General features: G+C 57.9%; 1 protein-coding gene and 1 long non-coding RNA gene across 2 annotated transcripts; both read right to left on the reverse strand.

Annotated features, from left to right (window-relative positions):
- Positions 1 to 18,178: 18,178 nt before the first annotated feature.
- On the reverse strand, positions 18,179 to 20,800 carry LOC118619700 (translation initiation factor IF-2-like). The gene is made up of 4 exons (XM_036246336.1): positions 20,750 to 20,800; positions 20,121 to 20,203; positions 19,559 to 19,986; positions 18,179 to 18,614 (listed from the first exon to the last, which is right to left on the reverse strand). The coding sequence occupies exons 1-4, from the start codon at positions 20,798 to 20,800 to the stop codon at positions 18,406 to 18,408; spliced, it is 771 nt and encodes a 256-aa protein (XP_036102229.1). The 3' UTR covers positions 18,179 to 18,405.
- Positions 20,801 to 20,956: 156 nt separating this feature from the next.
- On the reverse strand, positions 20,957 to 21,719 carry LOC118620131. Its single transcript, XR_004957374.1, has 3 exons — positions 21,600 to 21,719; positions 21,275 to 21,395; positions 20,957 to 21,069 (listed from the first exon to the last, which is right to left on the reverse strand). It is a non-coding gene; the product is annotated as an uncharacterized LOC118620131 (long non-coding RNA).
- Between the last annotated feature and the right edge of the window lie 267 nt (positions 21,720 to 21,986).

Below are 21,986 nucleotides of genomic sequence, written 5' to 3' on the forward strand. Positions count from 1 at the left end.
GAGGAATACGGGCCCTGGACCCCACCTCCAAAGTTCTCTGGAGAAGGCAAGGAGTCCAGGTTTATGTATGAATCGCCTGATTTCAACAACAAAAAAATCCTTTACATATTCTGCAAGCAAAATAAAACCCACCTGTAGACCAGATCTGGCCCGTGGGTCCGTTTTGTTTAACTTCATGAATGCCTGCCATGTGCTGGGTGATAAAGCATGGCAGTTGCCCTTGAGAAACGAGATAGGAGGGGACATTCCTGTGGACAGGTCCCTGCAGCTCTGTGTGATGAGATGCCATCTGCACCAAGGGCTGTAGCAGAACGAGCTCTATGACTTCACCTGATCTCCAGGGCCTTCTGCATTCGGCAGTGTATCGCCCAGGCTGCGGACAATGCTCTGGTGTCCACAGAAACCAGGAGGCTGGGCTAGGAACTTTTAGCTCGAAGTCCTGCATCAGATCCGTTGGCGATGCTGGTGCCACTGGAGTTACCCAAATCCAGTGAGTGAGACGAGGACAGCCAGCAAGGCAGGGAAGGGAGCTGGTCGCCTGTGAGCTCAGGCTGCCAGGGTGCCCCGGCCTCACTCAGGCCCGAGCAAGGCTCCTGTCCAGCCGTTTCCAACGGGGAAGAGGGCCCCACCTCCTGCATTCCCTTCCCTCCTCAGCAATGCCCCTGCAGCCTCAGCTGAGGGGTGGCAGAGTTGTGCCAGGCCTGTGGTGGGTCGCTGTGGTGTCAGCACCACAACCCATGAGGGAGGACTCTGAAGCTTAATTATTTGGAGGAGAGGCTACGTGGGGTGAGGAAGGACTCACATTTCTCTCACCTCCATCTCAGCACAGCTGATGCTCACAGCAGAGTCCAGGCAGCCGTCGTGCATTCCCGCCTGGCCTCGGCCGTGTGCTCCAGGTCGGCAGCTCTTGGAGGAGATGCACTGAGTATAGTGGAGGCAGCACGGGGAAGACCTAACTTAAGGACTGGACTCCGGGATAGCTAGAGAAAGGTGTTTCCCACCTGCCATGCCACTCCTGGTGCTGCTGGGCCCTTGAATGAGTCCCCAACCCACTTTAAACTTGAGTGTCCCCCTTGTGAAAACTGCTGGGCTTTTAGCAAACGTGTCTTGGAGTGTATTTCTGCAGAGTTGGAAAAGGGGAGAGAGGCAGGGAGAATATCAGCAGAGGGCAAGCCAGGGTCCCCTGGGAACCTGGGGCTTGCCCAGAGCCAGCTTGGAAGGCAGGGACAAGCCTACAGCCCCCGCCCTGTTCAGAGGCTTTACCAGCTTGTTTACTGCTTGGGAGAAGAGGCTAGAAATTCCCCCAAATTTAATGCACCTGTAAGCAGAATTGTTGGTGTAAATTAACTGGGTATCAACTCAAATTTCTTCTGCATTTGTCTACTGTCTAAGAAACTAATAATTATAAATAGCTACCAATTGCTAAATGACTACTCTGCAGAGTTCTTTACACCTTTATTTCTAATCGTCTCCACAGCCACTTGGAGGTTAGATTCCACTTTATAGGTGTGGGAACTGGCAGTTCCCCAAGGTAAATGCGGACCTCACAGAAGGACGGCCGAGGGTAAACTCTGATTATCTCTAGAAGCTCTGCTCCCTGTGCTAGCCTTTCAAGGGGCAGATGACAGGAAACCGGCTTGTGTCTGGATTCTTGTTTTTAAAAGAACCTCCAGGCGAGTGCCGAGCTCAGCCCATATGCAGCCTATCCCAGCGGAACTGTCATCCACGGTCCTTGCCCAGGAGTTGCCACATGCCGAGCAGCCTCCCAGTGGCTGGGCCTTTGTCACAGGCATGCACACAAACACACAGGAACCTGCATACAGCGGCACTCAAGACATCTCAGATGAGTGACCCTAGTTTCCCAGAAAATTTGGGGGACGTAAAACATCCACACATTCACACTACTAAAAAATTCCCACAGAAATCCAATGTTAACATTGTTAAATAATTTGATGTGAAATGTTGATTTTATTCCTAAGAAAAATCTGTTAGCTCCTACCAAGGGTGAAGAGTAGTGAAGATGCCGATGTCTGAACACATTCTTGGGCATGAGCAACTGCATTATGCTTTCTCCTTTATTTATGTTTTTATTTTATTTATTTTAGAGAGAGAGGAAGGGAGAAGGAGAGAGAGAAACATCAATGAGAGAGAACATCGATTGGCCGCCTCCTGCATGCCCCCCACTGGGGATCAGGCCCACAACCTGGGCATGTGCCCTGACCAAGAATTGAACCGGGGACCTCTTGCACTCAACCACTGAGCCACACCTGCCGGCAGAGCCCGATCACAGGAGCGAGATGAGTTAAAGCCCAAGAAGCCCCCGGCATGGAGGCCAAGCCAAATCTAAGCAGTTGGAGGCTAAGCAGTTGGGCTCTGAGTTGGGTCTAAGCCCCAGTCCTAGGGCTCCCTGGTGCCTTTGTGTGGAAGAGAATTTTAACGCTGAGAGGGACATGAGCCATCACCCCTGGTTTAAGTTAAAGCCTAGAGGCATGAAGAGGCCCAGCCCCATGGCTGATAGCACTGCACCCAGACTTCCGACTCTTGGTGGGGCTCATCCCCCCACAATACACACACACTGCACTCTGCTCTCTGAGCTCCTCCTGCCCTGGCTTTACCTTCCAGATTCTCAAAAACCTGAAAATTCCCATCTATGCCTTATGTAGAAATCAATCTGTAATTCTGAAATTTACCAGAACTGTTGCAGAAAGCCATAAAAGCATACTGGGGGGGGGGGGGTGTCAAGAAAATATTTTTTAAATTCGCAAAAGTTAAGGAAGACTAATGACATGATGGGATTCTTCACCCCGGCCCTATACAAAATAGCGGTTAGACTCCATGGACAAGGAACATTTCAGGAGAACCCGATCACCAGCAGCGTGCGCGGCCCCATGACGTCTTGGCCGCAGAGTTGAGTGTCACGCCTGTTCCACCGATGAGGGGCTGGGCTGGGTTGGTCCAGGCCGGGCTACCTCCTGGCTGTGAGTCCTGGCCCGTGACCTGTCCACGCGGGTCACAGCACCTCACGCAGGGCCTGCGTGGGCCTCCCACACTGCCCCATCCTCCCGCCCAGACGGAATGAACTGCTGTAGCAAAGCTCCTGGTGTCAAGACCTTTCCCGTGTGGACCGCAGAAACCCCGAGGCCCCAGCAAAGCCGGCTGAGGCAGTCAGCGACGTGGTGCCCGGGGCACCCAAATTCGCAGCCCAACCCGAGCCTGGGTCCGGGATGCTGCAGTTGATTGGTCGGCTGAGGGCACGTGTCTGCCTCCAGGCCATCAGCAATGGCCAGGGGACCCACAACCAGCTGCTGGGATACCCCGCAGTAGAGAAGGGACCGGGGATACGGACATGGGTCCACCACGTGGTGGCCACCTCCAACCCAAGATGTGGCAACCTGGGAACGAAGAAGCTGGGATCCTAACAGCTTCCCCGCCACCCCGATTGAGGGTGGCATAGAGGCAGTAACAGTTTGCCCTGTCTGCCCATTCCCACCATCTCCAAGAGCCTCGAGGTTTTTAAAAAACAGTTGTATTGCCCTGGCCAGTTTGGCTCAGCGGTCAGAGCGTCGGCCCGCAGACGGTTCGGTTTCCGCTAAGGGCACATACCTCGGTTGAAGTCTGTTTCCGGCCCAGGTGGGTGGCAGCCACTGGATGTGTCTCTCTCACATCGATGTTTCTCTCTCTCTTCCCCTCTCTCTTCCTCCCACTCTATCTGAAGATAAATACAACAAATGTCCTTGGGTGAGGATTAAAAATAATAATAAAAATAAGTTTTATTGAGATAATTTACATGCTGTTAGGTCCACCAGTGGTCTTTAGTGTTTACAAACTTGTGCCACCATCACCATAATCTAATTTTAGAACGTTTTCCTTATCCCCAAAAGGGGTTGTTTTTAAAATTTTCCTCCAAAAAATAGTTCGAAGCATATTACATAAAAGATGTATACAAGAGCCCTGGCCAGTTTGGCTCAGTGGTTACAGCATCTGCCAGTGGACCAAAGGGTCACAGGTTCGATTCCTGGTCAAGGGCACATACGGCGGCATCTTACCTGGGTTACAGGTTTGATCGCCAGCCCTGGCCCTGCAGGAGGCAGCCAACTGCTATGAGTAGGGCCTCACATCAATATTTCTCTCTCTCTCTAAAAAAAATCAATGAAAAAATATCCTAACATGAGGATTAATCAAAATAATAATAGATTTATACAATGAAATAAGAAAATAGGAATGAGAAATCAAGACCAAATAAAAGGAGGCCACACACTTGCCAGTGTGGGGTCAACACTGGTGCTAGGATGAGGTTCCCATTTAGCTCTGTTCTTGGGAAAGAGATTCCTGTTATGAGAAGAAAAGAACAAGCCATCAGTTACTCAAAAGAAACAAAGCATTAAATACTTTAAGTTTTTTTCAAATTTATCTTTATTGTTTTTGGTTAGTAGGTTGTTTTTCCGATAGAGTGAAAGGGAGAGAGAAATATCTATATGAGAGAGCCGACGCTCTAACCGCTGAGCAAACTTGTTCAAAGTATTCGATGTTTCCCTTTCTCCTCCACCCCCATTGACACCCTCCTCCCTGCTCCTGTCCCCTCCACCCCCGCTTTCTTCTTCTTCTTTTTTTTTTAAGTGTACAGGCACTCCAGGTTATTTTACATTCAGCATCTTCCGCATGTTTACATCCCAAGGAACTGCTGGCTTCCTTGGGCTTTTAAAGCCTTGGGCATTACTTTAAAGCACCACGACTGGGAAATATTTTGGAAGGGGCCAAACCAACATGGCCTTGAAGTGCTTCTTCACAGACCATTTCCCATCTCAGGAAAGGGCGAGCATGAGGCAGGATGCTGAGCCACCTGGAATGGCTGGAGAGGAGGGCTGTGGGGCTCCCCATTCCCTGGAATTGGCTGTCAGGAAATACAGCTGAGGACAGAGCCCCCCTTCTCTAGAGAGGAGCTGTTAAGGTTATCGGTCTTGAGGCAAGTACTCAGCTATTATGATGTCTACCTTCCTTTACCCATCCTCCCCGCCTGCCCACCCACCTCCACCCCCCAATCCTGGAGGATCTGCACCCCGAGAAGGGAGGTGTCTGTCTACAAGGCAAACCACGTCCACACCCCAAACACTGCGGGTCCTGCCTTCCCTGGGGGCGAGGAAGAGGGTGGAGTAGAACTCAAGTTTGAGATTGAAGCTTCAAATGAGTCTGGAGTTAGCGATGGAACATGTTCACAAAGTTATGGAATGCACTCAAAATGTCATTGAGGAATGAGAAGAGTCAAGGACATGGTCAAGGCAGTGCCTGCAGACACTAGGAACACCGTGTTCAAACCCACCAAGGCAAGATGCCTTCGGGTTCATAAACAGAAGACACTCCAGACGTGGGTTCCTCAGCGGCAACAGCTTTTTCCCCGAGGGGCTGCTCTAGGCTGTGTGACCTCCCCATAGCCTCCTCAGGAAGTTGTCCTTGCTCCTCTCATCCTAAAGGCTTCCAGCCCCACACTGCCCCATGTGCTTGCCGGGAGAGCTGAGAAGGCAGAAGGCTGCTTCCCAGAAGCTGGGGACCTCCAGGACAGGGCAGGGACGAGGCCGCGGGGAGGTGGGGTGAGCTCACACAGGAGACCCTCCAGCCGTGTCTATTGATGGAGCTGGGCAGGGGGTCTGGGAAGAGGGGGCCTTCATTACCACCTCCATCTCCACCCCCAAGGTCTGCGGCCTTTTCTGGCTGACCTCTCACCCTAAGAAACCCCAATGGAGCCCATGCAGGGGGAGGCCTCCATACCCGTGGCAGAGCTTCAAGAACTCCCCTACAGGACTGATCACCACCAAAATCCCAGTCCCTCATGCCCCCCACTACGGTGATTGTCTTCCCAGCATCTGCTGTTTGAGAAAAGACACATGCACCATGGGTGCACAACTCTTCAATGAACTTGGTTTGTTCATCACAACAGCACTTATATTTACAACCTGTGTAAGCGACGCCCCCCCCACAGGCGAGGAACCAGCCTAACTGTAACTGACATTTGACACAATGACAAGGCCTCTGTCCAGCCCCCATCTAAGGCTACCACTCACTGCAGCACCCCAACACCTACACTGGAACATCTCCAGAGACGGAGAACTCGCCTGTCATCAGCCATGGCCCCATCTGCCGCTGAGGGAGGCCTCCTGAGACTCTGCCTCTTGTCATGTGTGCCCCCTGCTTTCCAAGGCTCAGAGGACTGTCAAGTCCTCCGAATACCTGAAAATAGCCTGCACGTTCCCATCCAAACCTTTACATAGTTAAAGTATCCAGTTCCAACTTTTCCTGGAGGTTGGTGAGCTGTTTCTAGTTCTAAAGTGGACTAGAAAAATAAATAGATTAATGAAAAAAAAAGAGTGGACTAGATTTCTTGAATGACCCTCCCAGGGAAAACCAAAAAAGCTGGATTAAAAAATGTTTTTCAAATATCTTTTTAAATGTGTCACCGAGCTAGCAACATCGTAATCTGCAGAAGGGCACCTTGGGACCAGGACCGTCACCAGTCTGGTCCAGCTGTCTGACCAAGGCACAGAGATGGCTCCCTCACTTCCTGTGACCTGCTGTGTCCCTCCTTCGGTTCAAGCCAGGTGAACATTCGGTCAGCAGGTCTCCGGCTCTTTCCCTTCATTTCTGTCCAGTCTGCCCCATTCTTGCCCTCGTACAACTGATTTTTTTTCTAACCTAAAATAGGGTTTTACACTTTTTATTCTCTGATATCAACTTGCTACTTCTAACCTATCATTCTATCCTGCCCTTTCTCAACCTTGGCTGTTGACACTCAGGGCCAATCCTTTGTCGTGGGGGCTCCTGTGCATTGAGGGCCGTGTGCAGCATCCCTGCCTTCCCCCAACAAGAAGCCAGGGGCAACCCCACCTCCAGCTGTGTCAATCAAGTATCTCCAGATATTTCCAAATGTCCTTCGGGAGGGCACCCCGCATTGAGACTACTGTTCTGTATAGTCCTGGTTGTCAACCATATGCCCTGCCTGTGTCCTGGAGGCAAATGACCGGGAGGGGAAAGGGTCACACCTCGGCAAGGATGTCCTCCAGACGGATGGGTGTGTCCAGGGCTTCTCACCTTATCTCCCACTACCCTTCCCGAGCCTCCTGCCGCCCCTTGGCTCCATGCTCGGTCCCCCTCTTGCAGCCGGCTGCTTCCCTCTCTCTGTGGCCCTCTCTCAGGGCTCAGTGTAGGCACCACCTTCACTCACAGCCAACCATCTGAACCCTTGAAGCTGCTCCGTCGACACTGCCTGGCAGGTTGTTGCCCGCTGGCTCTGCAGCAGGACAGGCCATCGCACTGGCTGGCGGGCTCCCGCAGCAAGCCCAGCCTTTGCTGTCCGCATCCGGAAGGAACATCGGTCGCCTCACTGCAGCCGACTTCCTTCCGCGTTAACGGTTGGTCTTACCAGGGGCCTGTCACCGGGGACTTCATGGCGTCTGCCTGCGGACCCGGTGCTGCTTCACGTGAAAGAGCCGGGACCCCAGCACCTCGGCCCTCAGGCAGCTGTCTGCGGCGTCCTGCACACCTGGAAAGCGCCTGCCTTTGCCCGCAGGAGGGGCCCACAGGCTAGCCATGCCATGAGGGTCTGTCCCTTCCTGAAGAACCAGGGCTCTGGAGGTGCCCAAGGTCACGCAGAGTATGGGAAGCTGGAACTCAACACCCTGCCGGATGCCAGGGCCTCTGGGTCACACGCCAGGTACTGGGCGTGCGCACGAGTGAGCCCCAGCCTGGTCCCCGACAGCTTTCCCCTGATGCGGAAGCAGCGCCACCGGCGAGTGTTCAGGGAGGTGGCCCCGGGAGGAGAGGTGTGCCCCGGCGTCTGAGACGACACCAGGCTACAGATCCACGGGCCAAGTAGGAGAGCTTGAGCAAAGGTGAGAGGCCAAGACACCTTGTGAAATCTCCTCCTAGCAGAGCATGATGGGAAGCCAGGAGCCGGAGAAGGGGGTGGACTGCATGGCCGGCCAGGGCACACGGGACCTCGCAAAACAGATAAGCACTTGGGTTTATCCTGGAGGGGAGGCAGGTGCCACGGTCAGATTAGTGCTGAGGACGGTCAGTGGAGCAGGGACAGGGAGCTGGGATGGGATGCGACAGTGGCGATGGAGCCCAGGCCGCGTCCACCAGCCCTGGTTATGGTTCCACCACCCGCGCAACCATGGCTTTAGGGAAGGGCAAGAGCCCCGGCAATGGTCACGGGGCCACGGTGGAGAAGGCCGGTGTCTGCTGGCCACGCCCCAGCCAGTTCCCTCCCGGCGGGCAGAGCAGGGCTCCCCAGCTCCTCGAGGCGGATGCCAGGGCTCGGCTCCCCACTTCACCTCCTGATCTCGGCTGGCCCGCTGTTGTGAGATGAACTGAAATCATGAAATAGCACGTAATGAAAGATCGGTAGCTTTCATGACTAAAGCTGTCCAAAGCCCCCCGGTTTCTTTAACTCTCTGCCAGAGGCCCAGAATCATCTCATTCCTGTTGGCTCCTCCCAGCCCCAAATTGCCCAGCCTGGAACAGGGGACAAGGCGAGATCGGGGAAGGAGGCACCACTCTGGCCTCCCGCTCTGTTCACCATTTAGCAAGCACACAGGGCACCGTTACTGTGCCACCGTTCACTGCCCCTCGATCACGCCTCTGGTGTGTATCCCTACAGCGCACCCTTCTCATCTGGTTGCTCAGAAGCTTAGGAACAGAGCCCTTTAAGGCAAGATGAATCCCCACTCACCTTGCTGAGAGTCTATTTCTGGGCAATTTCTCTCTAATCCAGCCCCACAGGCTCCAGTCTGTCTAGGTCATCTTCCCCTTGGATTAACACGTGCCCCCCCCACAAGAGACCTACGTCCCTTGTCTCATCCCTCCATTCATTCTCCATGTGCACCTCATCTTAGCTCCTCTACCTTCAATGGCTCCCACTGCCCTTAGGCTCAAGAACAAATGCGGCCTGCAGAGCCCTCAGCAGTGGCCTGGCTTCCAGCCTGGCAGGTCTCCAACAGGCTCCTTTCCTCCTCTTTCTCATCCTTTCATTCATCCCCAAGAACACCCCCATCCCAGGTCCCAGCAGGTGCCCCTCGCACCCTTCCTGCCGCTGCCTGTCCCCAGCTAGGGCCCCATGCGTACACAGTGCCCGGCACGTAGACAGCACTTTAATAATGTTTGGCAACAAGAGACAAACCCATGTCCTCCTCATGCCTGGCACATAAGTTGCCAGGTTTTAAAAAGTAACTGCGACCTCAGGAAGGGTAGCCCCTCCTCTTTCTCAAGAGCTATAGGTTCAGTCAGATGCCCTCTTTGGGGACGCCCCCCCACCAGCCTGCACCTGCAGATGTCCTTCCTCAGCCCCCCTCTTCCTGAGAGGGCAGCAGCATGGAGCTCGGTGAGCCTGGAGTGGGCACAGGGAGCTCTGCAGGCTGTTCCCCACCCATCAGCCCCAATGGCTGGAACCACTGATGACCCTCTGAGGCAGGTGAGGGGCAGAGAGCTGCAGGGGATGAGGTGTCCAAACTGGAGGGCCAGCCCTGGCCACTTTGGCTCAGCGGTAGAGCATTGGCCTGCGGTCCAGAGAGACCCGGGTTCGGTTCCCGCTAAGGACACGCACCTCGGTTGCAGTTTGTCCCCGGCCCGGGTTGGGTCGTGCGGGTGGCAGCCACTCGATGTGTCCCTTTCACGTTGATGTTTCTCTCTCTCTCTCTCTCCCTCCCACTCTATCTGAACAAAAAATGGAAAAATGTCCTCGGGTGAGGATAAAAAAAAAAAAAAAATGGAGGGCTAGTCAGGCCTGGGGCTGGGGAGCCAGGGAAAGACCTTGGCATTGTATTTAAACTGCGCACACCGCACAGACAGACGCGCACGCACGCACTGCTAATCCAGCTGCCTCGAGGCTTCTGCAGGCACAGAAATTCCATAACAGGTCTGCCCACCATGCTCCCAGCCATCCTGACCTGAGCCCTGAGCCAGGCCCCTGGCCCCCTGACCTACCTCAAGGAGCTCCCAGGGCAACCTCGGCTCTGGGAAGTGGGAGCAGGCTGTCACCTGGCCCTGGGGCAGCAGGGGCCCATCCCACAGCAGGGCTGCAGCTGGAGGCAGAGGCCCAGCCTATAGGCCACCAACTCCCCAGGGGCCAGTCCTGCACTTATGTGACTTCAGCATGCTCCCCCCACAACTCTGGGGCCTGTGTCCCATTTCCCCCATGGTCTCAGCAAGATTTCTGGATGAATGCCTGCAGATACATGGTCAGCCCTCCCTCTCCTTATCCTCCTTCCAGTACCGTAAAGGGTAGACCTGCTCTCAGTGATGTCTGAAAGGGAAGGAGACCCTCCCTCCAGCCTCAGAGCCCCCCTGAACAGGGCCTGCTAAGGTAGTTGGTCAGGAGGTTCATCACCCAGAGGAAGAGCTGGCTGAGGACACCTGGACTCCAGATGTTCCCTCCTACCCCGGCCCTCCCTACCCCCCCCCCCACCTCAGGCCGCACCTCAAGCCCTCTTGGTTGCACCCCTGAGGGCGGGAGGGCGGTGTCTCAGATGACTTGGAGACCTGTGACCTCAGGGGGATGCAGGGAAACACTGAGTGTCACTTCCAGCTGCACCCACCCTCTGCCACTGCAAAGCGGCCTGGGGACGCGTTTGTCCGGCTCCCAGGGGCAGCAGGCCCAGCTCGGCGCGGCCCTTCGGTCGGTGGCTGGCTGCAGTTGCCTGCTGAGCCCTCGCACCATAGTTGGCAAGTCTAGAACCACCGGATCCCATTACCTCACCAGTGTGAGTTCTACCATTGCCAAAAACGGTGGGAGGCAAGCGGCAGTGGCGGGCCTGGGGAGGTGGCGGCCTGTGCTGAGAGAGAGACAGGGATAGTTAGCAGGGTCCCCGGTGGTCCAGGCAGGCGGCGTCCTCGCCACAGCCAGGATGAGGTCACTAGGGCGTCCTTCCTGTTGGCTGCCCTGGTGCGGGTGCCCAGGCCCTCAGGGGGCAGCCCAGGCCCAGGCTGTAGCCACTCGCTCTCAGGGAACCCTAGAGGGCACCTCCACTCCAGACCACCAAAGTTCTGGGACTGGGGCCCACCTCTCAACCAGGGAGTCCTCTGCCTGGGCTCTGGGAGAGATAGCTGAAGTAGGTGACGCTCTGCTTGTTACCAAGCCCTCCATGTCACTGTCCTACTTGATCCAGGGAGACCCCGCCTATGTCATTCCCAGGGCCTAACGCTCACCAGCTGCCCCACCCCAAAAGGAGGAGGGTGAGAGTTTCTGTACCTAATACTCTTCCCCAGCAAGCCTCAAAGAGGCAAACCACTCCACTTGCTGTGGTCTCTTTCCTGGGGGTGATGGCGAACACCAGGGTAGGGCCTTCCACCCAGGACCAGCACAGGTAGCCTCTGGGCCCACTGACATCATTGTTTGGCAGCAGTGGGCCAAGCCAGCAGAGTATTCTGCCCCTGCAACATTCTCCTGACCACAGAACCCACCCAGCCGTACATCCCGGGAGGGCCAGCTGCAATCTGACTCCCAAAGTGGCACCTCCCCAGGCCTCCAGGTAACGTACCCTAGGACAGCACACTTCTGTGTCCACATCCCCCAGATGCAGCAGGTCCCCCCCCCACCCCAAAGTCACCTCATGTCTTTAGCTGGCATGCAGGCCCAGCCTCCAAACCCCTGAAGGCTCTATTTGCCCTAAAGCCTCCTGGGCAGTAAGATCAAATCCCAAGTGCCCCCATCAACCCCCCACTCCATAGGGCTGTGGCCCTCCGCTGGGGTGGAGACACCAGCCACCACCCCTTGCTGCCCTTTGGGGTGGAGCAGACTGTCGGGACGATGCAGAAAGAGCAGAGATGCAGACAGACCCAGGCGATCCATCTCAGGCTCCTGCTCACCCAGGGCCAATTCCCCACTAAGGTGGGGCCGCAGTAGTCCCCCAGCGGGGTGGAAGGCCTCTGTGGAGAGAAATCTGCTTGGTGGTCAAGGTTACAGAACTGAGAGCGAGCTCGAGCCTGTGGGGTGGGGAGGACACGAGCAGGAATGGGCTCTGGGTCCCAGGGTATTGGGGGGGGGGCAGCAACTTGGCTAGGAAGCTCCCACCCCCAGTGAAATGTGTTGGATCCCTTCTCCCACCCACAGCGAAGCCTGAGGGGCTGGGCACAGCGGGTGCCATTGGGAGGGGAGCTTTCTGGGCTGTACCAGCCTGGCTTTGTTGGCAGCACAGCGCAGCCCCCACCCAGCCCCCACCCAGCCCCCACGGACGATCAATGGAGCCAGATCACATTTCGCAGAGCCAGGGCAGGGACCAGGATAATGGCCGGATTGAATAAGCAAATGGGGTGGTGGGGGAGGGGCGGGAGTCTGGCAAGTCCACCCCCACAGCCCCTCCAGGAGCCGCCATCTCCAGAAGCTCCGAGCACCAGACAGCAAGGGGCCCAGCATGGGGGATGCAGGAACCCCAGAGTGCCTGCTTTTGAAAAACTCCAAAAATCAGAGCGAAGTGCTCCTAAGAGACCTTCCCATTCTGATAAGACAATGCTTTCAGCTTAAGTCAGCGGGAGAGATTTAAGTCAGACTGCGGGAATTCCTGTGGGGCACAGGCCACTGTATGGAATAAACATCTCCAACCGAGGGGTGACTATAGGGAGGGTACAGCCTTTTGTCCATTTCTCCTGGGTGCCAGGCCTTATTTGACAGGGTGTTGAGGCACAATGGCTGGAGTGGGTGGGGAGGTGAAGGAAGGCCTTCTCCCATCCCAACTGCAGGAAAATTGATCTCAGGGAGGAGAGCTGCAGGGGTCCCAGCCCGAGGTAGGCACTATTGTGGGTGAACTCTGCCCAGGCCAGGAGTCAGGGCCTGAGGTCTTTCCAGGAAGCGCTAGAGCTAAGCCCCCAGAGGAAGCTGGCATGGAGGCTGAAGGCTCAGAATCAGCTGTGTCCCAACCAGACCCTGTTACTCAGGGCTCAGCAAAGGCGCCCACCGGGACAGGCATGAGGAGCAGGAGCAAAGCCACAGGAAGGAGTGGAACCTAGCTGCAGGCCACCCAGGGTCTGAGTGGCAGCCACTTTACCCTCAGGCTGGAAGGGTCCCCCTCCCGCTAGGCAGGAAGGCACAGAAACGTGGCCAAACATTTCAGGGACACTCTAAAAACTGTCAGGCCCAGGGGCTTCCAACCCCTCTTGCTGGGTCTCTGTGCCCAGGACCTCCCCCAGGGGTCACTCTGATCTAAGCTGCAGGGTCCCTTCTTCCCTGTCCCAGGGACCCTGGAGGAAACCTCTCGGACAGCACAGCCATTTCAGCCCCGAAGAGGAGGGCCAGAGCAGAGACCAGATGAGCACCGGCCAGCCAGGCCCTGGAGAGGAACTGGTCCATCAGAGGGGACAGCTAACCAGGACAGAAGTTCCTTCTCTCTCTCTTTTTTTTTAAATCCTCACCTGAGGACATTTTTCCATATTTTGTTCAGAAAGAGTGTGTGTGTGGGGGGGGGGAGAAACATCGACATGAAAGGGACACATCAAGTGGCTGCCACCTGCACGACCAACCAGGGCCAGGAACAAACTGCAACTGAGGTACGTGCCCTTAGCGGGAACCAAACCCGGGTCTCTCTGGACCGCAGGCCGATGCTCTAACCGCTGAGCCAAACCGACCAGGGCGTTTCCTTCTCCTCTTATCCTGAAATTAGCAAACGGTTCCTTTTCTGCAGAGCTCAGAACTTCTGCACAGGGACACATCACCATACCCAGGAGGAGCTATCAGGAGACTCCCGTTTGGCACTCGTGGAACTGGCAGAGAGAAATGGCTTGACCCTCCAAGGCAGTCCCCAGGGACCGGAGCAGGAGGGGTTGGTAGCCCAGCTTTGCAACCTATTGGGTTCCACCATCCTCCCACTGACAGCCACCCACACACAGATGCAGCTCCACCGGGGACTGGGCAGTGACTACTGGCCTCACAGCTCCTGGCCAGTCAGTACCCCAGGTCAATCAGCTGGCCTCTTGCTGACCACCAGTCACCAGGCTTCACGTGGCCAGGCTCTCCCTGGCTGGGCCAGGCCTCTGAGCCTCAATCTCTGCTGTCTGGGGTATCCAGGGGAGCCCAAGCCCTAAGGGGTGGGGGGCTCCACAGCACAATACCCACCAATCAGGCTGACCCCAGCAAGGTGTGGCTGGTGACTGAAGAGCCACACTGGCCCAGTTCCACCCCTCACTGACTGACCTGTTCAGTCAGGCCTTTTCTTAGAGCCTGTTTCCCCATTTATAAGATGACCAAAAAATTCCACACCCCACAAGGACTGTGGTGGGGATCAATGAGATGACATATGTAATGTCACCCGATACACCGATGGACAGCAAAGGTTCAATAATTACATCCCAAATGCAAGAATCGAGAGATCCAGATTCCAGTGTGTGGTATGTGAGAGGGACCACTGGCCTCTGCCCTAGGACCTTCCAGAGGCAGGGCCAGAACCACATACTCCGAAGCCAAGCCCACCGAAGACCCTGTTCTCAATGCTGTCAGATGACCACTCCACAGCAGACTGTGCCCGCAGGACGACAGCCCCAGGATCACCCAGTCTGACCTCAAGGTCACTGCTGATGCCAGGAGCTGCCTCCCTCGGTCCCTGCAGCAGAAGACCAGGCCCTGTGCTGCCAAGGGTGTGTTGGGAGCCAAACTGGGCCTTTCTGACCCATGGCAACACCCCTGCTGGTCCTACAGATGGTGACCCCCCCCTTCCCCTGCCGCAGGCGGCTCCATCTGCTGGCCCAGCTCAGATTGCAGGACTTCCAGACCCGCTGTGGCCCCAGGCATTGTAAAGCGATCTGGCTGCCCACCGGCTGCAGCCCTCACAGCAGCTGAGCCAGATGGGCCAGGGAACCAGCTAGAAGCTGGTGGGGCCCGGACACAAGACGCAGGGGCGGCAATGCGGCTGCAGTGCCCGCTTTTCCCATATTGGCACTGCACATGATTGCTCAGAGCGGAGAGACACAAGCAAAAATGTGCTAGTGCCAAAATCGGCCAAGCAGATGGTAGTGGTGCAGGCCCTCTGGGGACACGCTGGAGGCTCTCGGCATCCCTGCACCCCTGGAAGCAGCCCGTTTCCGACGTCCAAGCCCACTGCAGGGCTAGAGGGGTGAGGTGCTCCTGAGACACTCGTGGATCTGTCTCTGCTCTGTTTATGGCCCTTCGGTAATTCACTGACCGAGACTGTTCACAGTGAATTCTACCAGTGCCATACACAGAACAGGAGTCGCACTCTCCGGCCTGCAGACCCTGCAGAGAGACTCCTGCCGCCAGCTATCAACAGCCCTCCAACAGCCCTCCTTGCCCCACCCCTTCCCAAGCTTCCCAAGCCTTGACGACCTTCCAGGAGCCAGTGGCACTGGGAGAAGGGCTGAACTCCTGGCTTGGAGAGGGTGGGGGGAGGTGTCCAAATCAAGGTGTTTCTGATCTCAACCTGAACGCCCGCCTACAGTCCCTCCACCCCCACCCAGCCCACCCTTGGTCAGGATGGAAATCCAGCTCGGAGTAGCAAACAGCTTGTCAGATTTTCATCTCTGTGTCTGAGCAGATACCAGCAGTACTGCTCCAAAATGCCTAGGTCTCCACCATCCTTCATCCCCCAGCCAACCCTGTGGCAGAAACAGAGCCCCAGGGGGGAAACCAAACTTGCTGTTCCCCATACTCCCATCCCAAACCAGACCAGACCATGAACTGCCCAGGCTGGACATCTCTGCTGCCGGCCCACGGCCAGGACAGAAGGGCAGGTGGGCAGGAAGTCCCATGGCCAAGGAGGCCGAGGAGGCACAGCTAACCTCCAGCCAGGGGAGCGGCTTCTGGCTGGCTCTGAGGGGACTGCGGAGCAAAGCAGAGGCAGGGAGACAAGGGAGGAGCCAGGAAAGGTTGCATCAGTGGTTGCCAGAGTGGCTGCCTTGAGAGAAGTCGCCATAGTAGCGGCCCCTGCCTCTGGTGCCCAGCACCCTGGGGAAGGAGGGAGAGGAAAGGAGTGTGGGAGGGAGAGTCAGTCTCTGGGGAGCTGGCATCCAGGGCAGGAGGGCTGAAAACTGCAGAACAGCTGTCTCAGCCTGCTCCAGTCCAGCCTGGGACCCAGGGGGCAGAGTGGCCAGAAAGTACCCTGGAAGGGTCATCGAATTCCCTGGCACAGAAACTCCCTCCCTGCCATGCTTCTCCTTAGAGCTGCTAGGAGCCTTGCTACCTCTGGCACCTCCCCAAACCCTCATCCACTATACCATCATCACATGTGCCCAAGGGGCCCAAATCACTGCTCAGTGCACCCCCCCCCCCCAGAGACTCCTGCCCTGCTTCAGCACATGCCCACTGCTCTGGTCTTCCAGGGGCCAGCCCAGTGGGATGGAGGTCTTTGGAAGTCACTCCCTGGCATTCTGCCTCAGTTTCCCTCACTACAACTCTGAACTCAGCTAAAAAAAAGGAGAAGGGACAGAATATCTCCCAACCTGAGTGGCGGGACCGTTAGCAAAGACTGAGTGCAGTGGAGGTAGTTAGATACCCACAGAGCTCAGGCAGTTACCGGCAGACTCACCCCAAAGGCCATTGTAATGCAGATTTGGGCCCACCCCAAAAATCCTAATTTTAATAAGTACCCAGGCAATTCCACTCCGGAGGTGCAGACCCTCCAGGAGAAAGGTTCGGGAACTCTTCCCAAGGCCTCCACTCTAAGCAATGAGAAGCCTTACGGGGTTACTTAAAGAAAAAGAATCTTTTCCCTTTTTTTTCTTTAATTTGGGGGAGGGAGAGGGTGAGCAGCATGGCACTAGCTTGGCAACAGGCAACCAAGGAAGGGGGAGGGGATCTGAGAACAGAGGACTGTAGTTATGGATTCTGCTCTTCAAGGTAGAGCGCTGTAACTGATCACCAGGGCCTTGGGTGCTCCTTCTGACTAATTGTGGCATCTCTGTGGAGACACTTAGTCTCTGTTTTCCTCACCTTTGCAACTGACTTGGGAGGGAGTGCGGAGAATAGCTTACAAGGCCAAATCCCCTACCAGAGACAGTTCTCGGCAAAGCTGGGCTAGGCTCCTCCCCTGCGTCTGCCTCACCCCTGCCAATGGGAATGCGGCAGGGCCTGGTGCCGCAGTGCCCTGGCTTTGCCACACCCGCAGCCCCATCCCGGGTCCACCTCAGAGTCCTGCAGCACCTCTCGGATCTCGGTTGGGTAGGCTTGGGCCTGGGCCCTAGGGAAGCAGGGTCTCCCTGCTCTCCTGACAAGGAAGACAAAGGGAATTGGGAGAGCGTAAGCAACAAAAGCCTCGTTTGAAAGGTCAAAAGGGAAAACTGAGGCCTATGGTCCTCAGAGCAACCTCCTGAGCCCTCCCTGAGGAGGTGGGGTTGGCCCTGACCTTGAGGTCCAAAGACACGGAAATCTACTTCTGGGAGTGGGAAGATGAAGCTGAGAACCCAGAGCAGGCTGGTTCTGATCTCCACCCTGGCCAGGAGTGAGCTCCAGGCAAAGAAAAGAGCATCAGAGCTGCTTCACCCTACAGGAGACCCGACCTGCAGGCCATGAGAGGAGGCTAGTGCCAGCAAAGCACCCAGGGTACTGAGGGTCTCACACTGTGTGTACACTCTGCACACGCTACAAGGTCTCTGCTGACTGCCCCATCTAAACTCTGCTAGAACCATCTTCAGACACCTCTGAGTCTCCCTTCTTCTAGAGGTTTCTCTTTCTCCACGCAAGCCCGCAGGCCCCCAGATCCCATCCCCTTTCCAATGTTGGGGGGTCCTGAGAGGTAAGTCACTGGGACCTGAGGCCATAAGCACTCTGAGATCCGGGGTCTTTTGCCATCAGGAGGCCCTGAGGCTCTCCACTTGACATCTACACAAGGACTCAGGAGTCCAGGATCTGAGCTGCACTGCCCACACCTAGCCAGTCCTCCTGGTCCCTTCTGTTTCTGGGAGGCCCAAGGGGCTGGAGGCTGGGGGTCGGTTGTGGCCCTCTGACATGCCCAGGGCTTGGTGCCTGCCACCCTGTCTCCCCATGAGGTCTTAGGGGAGGGGCCCAAAACTGTTTCCCTCGAGGCTCTGGTCACCCACTGTTAACATGGTAGCTGGAGCCGTGTGGGTTCAGGACGGGAGCCACTGGGCCCCGTTAACCCACCTCATGGAGAAAAAGGAATAAACGAAATTCTCACAAGTGAGAAAGGTACTCCAGATTTTTTTCTTCTTTGCATAAGACCTACTCCCGAGGGCCCACTTCCCCCTCCCCAGTAGCAGGGACAGGGCCTCCAAGGCATGAAGGGGCCACGATGAGTGGTAAAGAAACCAGCGGAGGAGGCTGCAGCTTGGCGGCCAGGATTCAAAACAAGAGCCTCACAGGAAATGCTCTGGCCCCTCTCGGCTCAGCGCTGGACGTGGGGCAACGTTCCTTTGGTGCGCTCGGTCTACGGTCAGAACAGATTTCTTGGGAGGTTCAGCCTAGGCTGGGAGACCTGCCGACTTGGTACCGGTCGGGCTCACTGCGGGGCTGGCAGAGGGTGGTGCGCACTCGGTGGAGCCCAGTGACCCCGCTAGAGAACCAAGGGCGTAGCGCAGACACCCGCCACCTGGCCTCCAGGAGGAAAATCGGGCTTTAATCCTCAAGAGATTTGCGAAGTCCGGCAGAACGCAGGAAACTCGGTCCTCACCTAAGCGATGGGGGTGACGGTGGGGGTGGGGAGGTTGATTAGGACACTGCCCGAGCCCAGCTCCTAATCGCTCTGAGCCAGTATTAGGGCCCCCAGACCCCCGCGGTACATCCATCCGAAGTGTAGGGATGCCAGAGTCTGGAGCAAGGGAAAGCAAGTAGCTCAGCCTGGAGGGCCCCGTGGAATCGAGCGATCCCTGACTCTGAGGCCGCACCCTCACAGCCCAATTCCTAGGATGCGCACACCCTTGAGGAGCCCGAGGCGCCCATCCAGTCGCCACTCAGATCCGAGGGGGGGGGGGGGCGGGTGCTCGCTAGAGCTAACAGGGGGGCGGGGGTCTCAGCAGCGTGCTCTAGGCTCCCAGGATGGGTGGCCGCGAAGAGGAGATAAGATGGAGGTCAGAGAACTGCTTCCCCTCCACCCACTGGGCGGGGCCGCCCTGGGGCCACAGAAGCGTTAACGACCAGCCCTGAAGCCCTGGAAGGTGGCTTAAGCCACTAGCTAGCTCTTGAATCACTACCTCGCCCCAGCCCACGTCGCCGCCCGCCTCGCACCTTGCGCTTCCAGCCTGAGTCCACCAGGGCGGCGAAGCGCCGGCGCGACCTCCGCGGGTTCCCCAGGGAGGTGCTTGGGCCCGCGCGGATACGCACCTCGCCGAACACAGTCCGCACTCAAACCACGCGGCCTCCCGGGGCCCGGGACACTGCGCTGGGCGCGCCGGTCTCCGCTGGGGGACCCAAGACCAAAGGGCCGCGTGCGCGCCCCCGACGGAAGGTGCGGGAGAGCCAGGAGGCTGCACTGCCTCGTCATCCCCGTGCGGCCGTGCGGAGCGGCCCCCGCCCGCCCGCAATCGGATTCTAGCACGGTTAGCCCCGGGGCGCCCGCCTCCACCGCCTCTTCCCCGCCCGGCGCTGGCTCCACCCGGCCCCGCCCCGGACACTCACCTGCGCCGGCTCGGAGTTGAGAGCACCGCCGCCTCCCAGCTCCGCACGGAGTCCACACGGGAGGAACCAGGCAAAAAGGGCCCTGGTTCAGAACGGGCCAGATGGACGGAACCTGGGCCGCACCCGGGTCGGGCCAAGAGGGACGCCCCGAACCTCCACAGCGCGAGGCGGGAGGAGGCGGCGCCCGAGCGCGGAGCCCGCGGGGGAACAAAGAGGAGCCGGGATGGGGCCGCGCTTCCTGGGTGTCGGGTGACAGGTCTGCTGGGGGAGGCCCCTGGCCGGCCACCTGAGGAGGAGCCACCTCCGCGCGGCAGGCGGGGTAGGGTAGGAGAGGCAAAGGGGCCGGAGCCTGAGGAAAAGGGTGCGCGGGATGCCGCGGACGGCGCGGCCGCTGAGAGACCTTCGGTTCCGGCGCAGAGGTGCAGACACTAGACGGAGTGCAGGGATAATGACTCTGGGAGGGTTTACCGCCCCTGAACCCCGCCCGCCCCCCCGCGCTGCGCCATTGGCTCAGGTGCCGGGAGGCGGAGGAGGGGCAGAGGGCGGACCCGGGATGGTTCACCTTGAATGTGGCTCCGGTTGGTGCACCGCGCAGGACACGCCCGACTGGGACTGCAGAGACGCTGGGAGCCCCGCCTGCTCGCCCTACCGGGCCGGGTCTAGTCCCAAGGGGTCTCGCCGCCCGCCTTGGGGCCCTGCCTCCTGCCCTCAGGCTAGGTGCCGCTGGCCGAGGTGCGCCCCGACGCCCTGCCATCCCACCGCCCTCAGCCCGGAGCTAGCCGAGGTGTGTGTAGCGCAGCGTACGTGGAAATTCGACCCTGGGCTGGGGGAGGGGAAGTGCGTTTGGAGCTGTGACGAACTCTGGGGCCACTGGACGGATCTCCGCTGTCTCCTCGGCAGAAAGGTTCGCAAGGCCGAGTTGTTTCAGTGGGCCCACCGGGACCCAGGGGTGCAGGGTTTAATTGGGGACGAGGGGCTCCCCGCCACGTCCTCACCCACCTATGCACGCCCAGCTCTGCGGCCTCACAGGTGTCTGGCCACGGCCGCCGCCGGGAACAAAGGCTGCCTGTCCGGGAAGGGAGAGGGGGAGGGGAGCCGCCCCCAGACCCGTTCCCATCCCCCTTCCTTCTCCCCACTGCGTCAGTGGCTCCCCCGAGAGGGGGCGGGGCGGGCCAAGGCCGGGGCGCGGACCTGGATTAGATCCTTTTCTGCGGTCCTTCGCTCTGATACCTCTCCAAGCATTCCGAGGGGCGGGGCAGGGGCTAGGAGACTCCCAGGCTGTCAGCGTTGGGGTGGCCTCCTCGTCCTTCCCCAGCATCCTGGGCACCAGTGCGCCCTCCCGACCCCCGCTGTTTTGGGCGTCCTTCCCAGCCCCAGCCCCAGCCCCGCCTTGCCTCCCCAGACGGCAACCACTGTCCAAACCAGATTAAATGAAACGTTAATCCGTCTTCCTTCCTTTCAGCTCCTAGTTCTCCCGACCGACCCCAGTAGGTCTGCCGACTGAGAAGCCCCTAAAAAGGAGAGTGCTTAGCCGATGTCCCCACCACATCTAAGGGCCTCTTATATTAAGATCGAAGACCGTTAGCACTCTCTCCTGGGCTCGAGCGAAGGAAGGGAGTGGCAGTGGCGATTACGGGGGGAGGGGAGTCTATAGTTCTCCCCACCCCCGCCCCTGCCGAGGCGAAACCTGCAGAGGGTGACGGTGCCGATACGAACCCTTTAATAGGTCCGATTCCTGGGCGGGGCCAGCTCCGCCCCTGGATGTTGCAGTCCGGAGAGGAGGCAAGACCCTTACCCCAAGCGAGCTGACTGAGCGAGTCTCGAGGCCTCGGTGTCTCTAAGCACAACCAGATATTCGTTCGATGCGCCAGGACAGGGGAGATCCTAAGCAAGGCACTGGGCCCAACACGCTAAAGGAGTGTGTGTGTGTGTGTGTGTGTTTGGGGGAGGGTCCATATTAACCCCTCTAGGACCCGCACGCATTCCCTGCCTAACCAGGTAGCCCCGAATTCCCCTGGCTGCATCCCCACACGCGCCCTACCTGGTCCCTGAGGGCCGTGGGATGCTGGATGGTAGGGCGTGGTGTGCCAGAAACTGCAAAGCCGGAGCACAGGCCACGCTGGTTGCAAGTGGCCCCCGCGGCCTGCCGCGCCCCTTTTATAGTTCGCGCCCCGCCCCCGTGCCTGGTGCGCCCCGCCCGGGCCCATTCACCTGCTGTTGAGAACCAGACACCGCTCAGCGCAAAGCGAGCCACCGACCAGGCCGCGCGGTCCGGCCGTCGGTGCTGGCAGGGTGGGGGCGCCGCCGAGACAGATCCAGTTTCCACCTTTTCTTAAATGCGCTGCTGAAAGTTGAGATGGCCTCGGTAGCCAGCGTTGCTTTCTCCCCCCGTGGCTCCCAGTGCACCCCAATGCCCCCAACTCCACTC

Source organism: Molossus molossus, unplaced genomic scaffold (assembly GCF_014108415.1).
Source record: "Molossus molossus isolate mMolMol1 unplaced genomic scaffold, mMolMol1.p scaffold_m16_p_7, whole genome shotgun sequence".
Classification (NCBI taxonomy): Eukaryota; Metazoa; Chordata; class Mammalia; order Chiroptera; family Molossidae; genus Molossus; species Molossus molossus.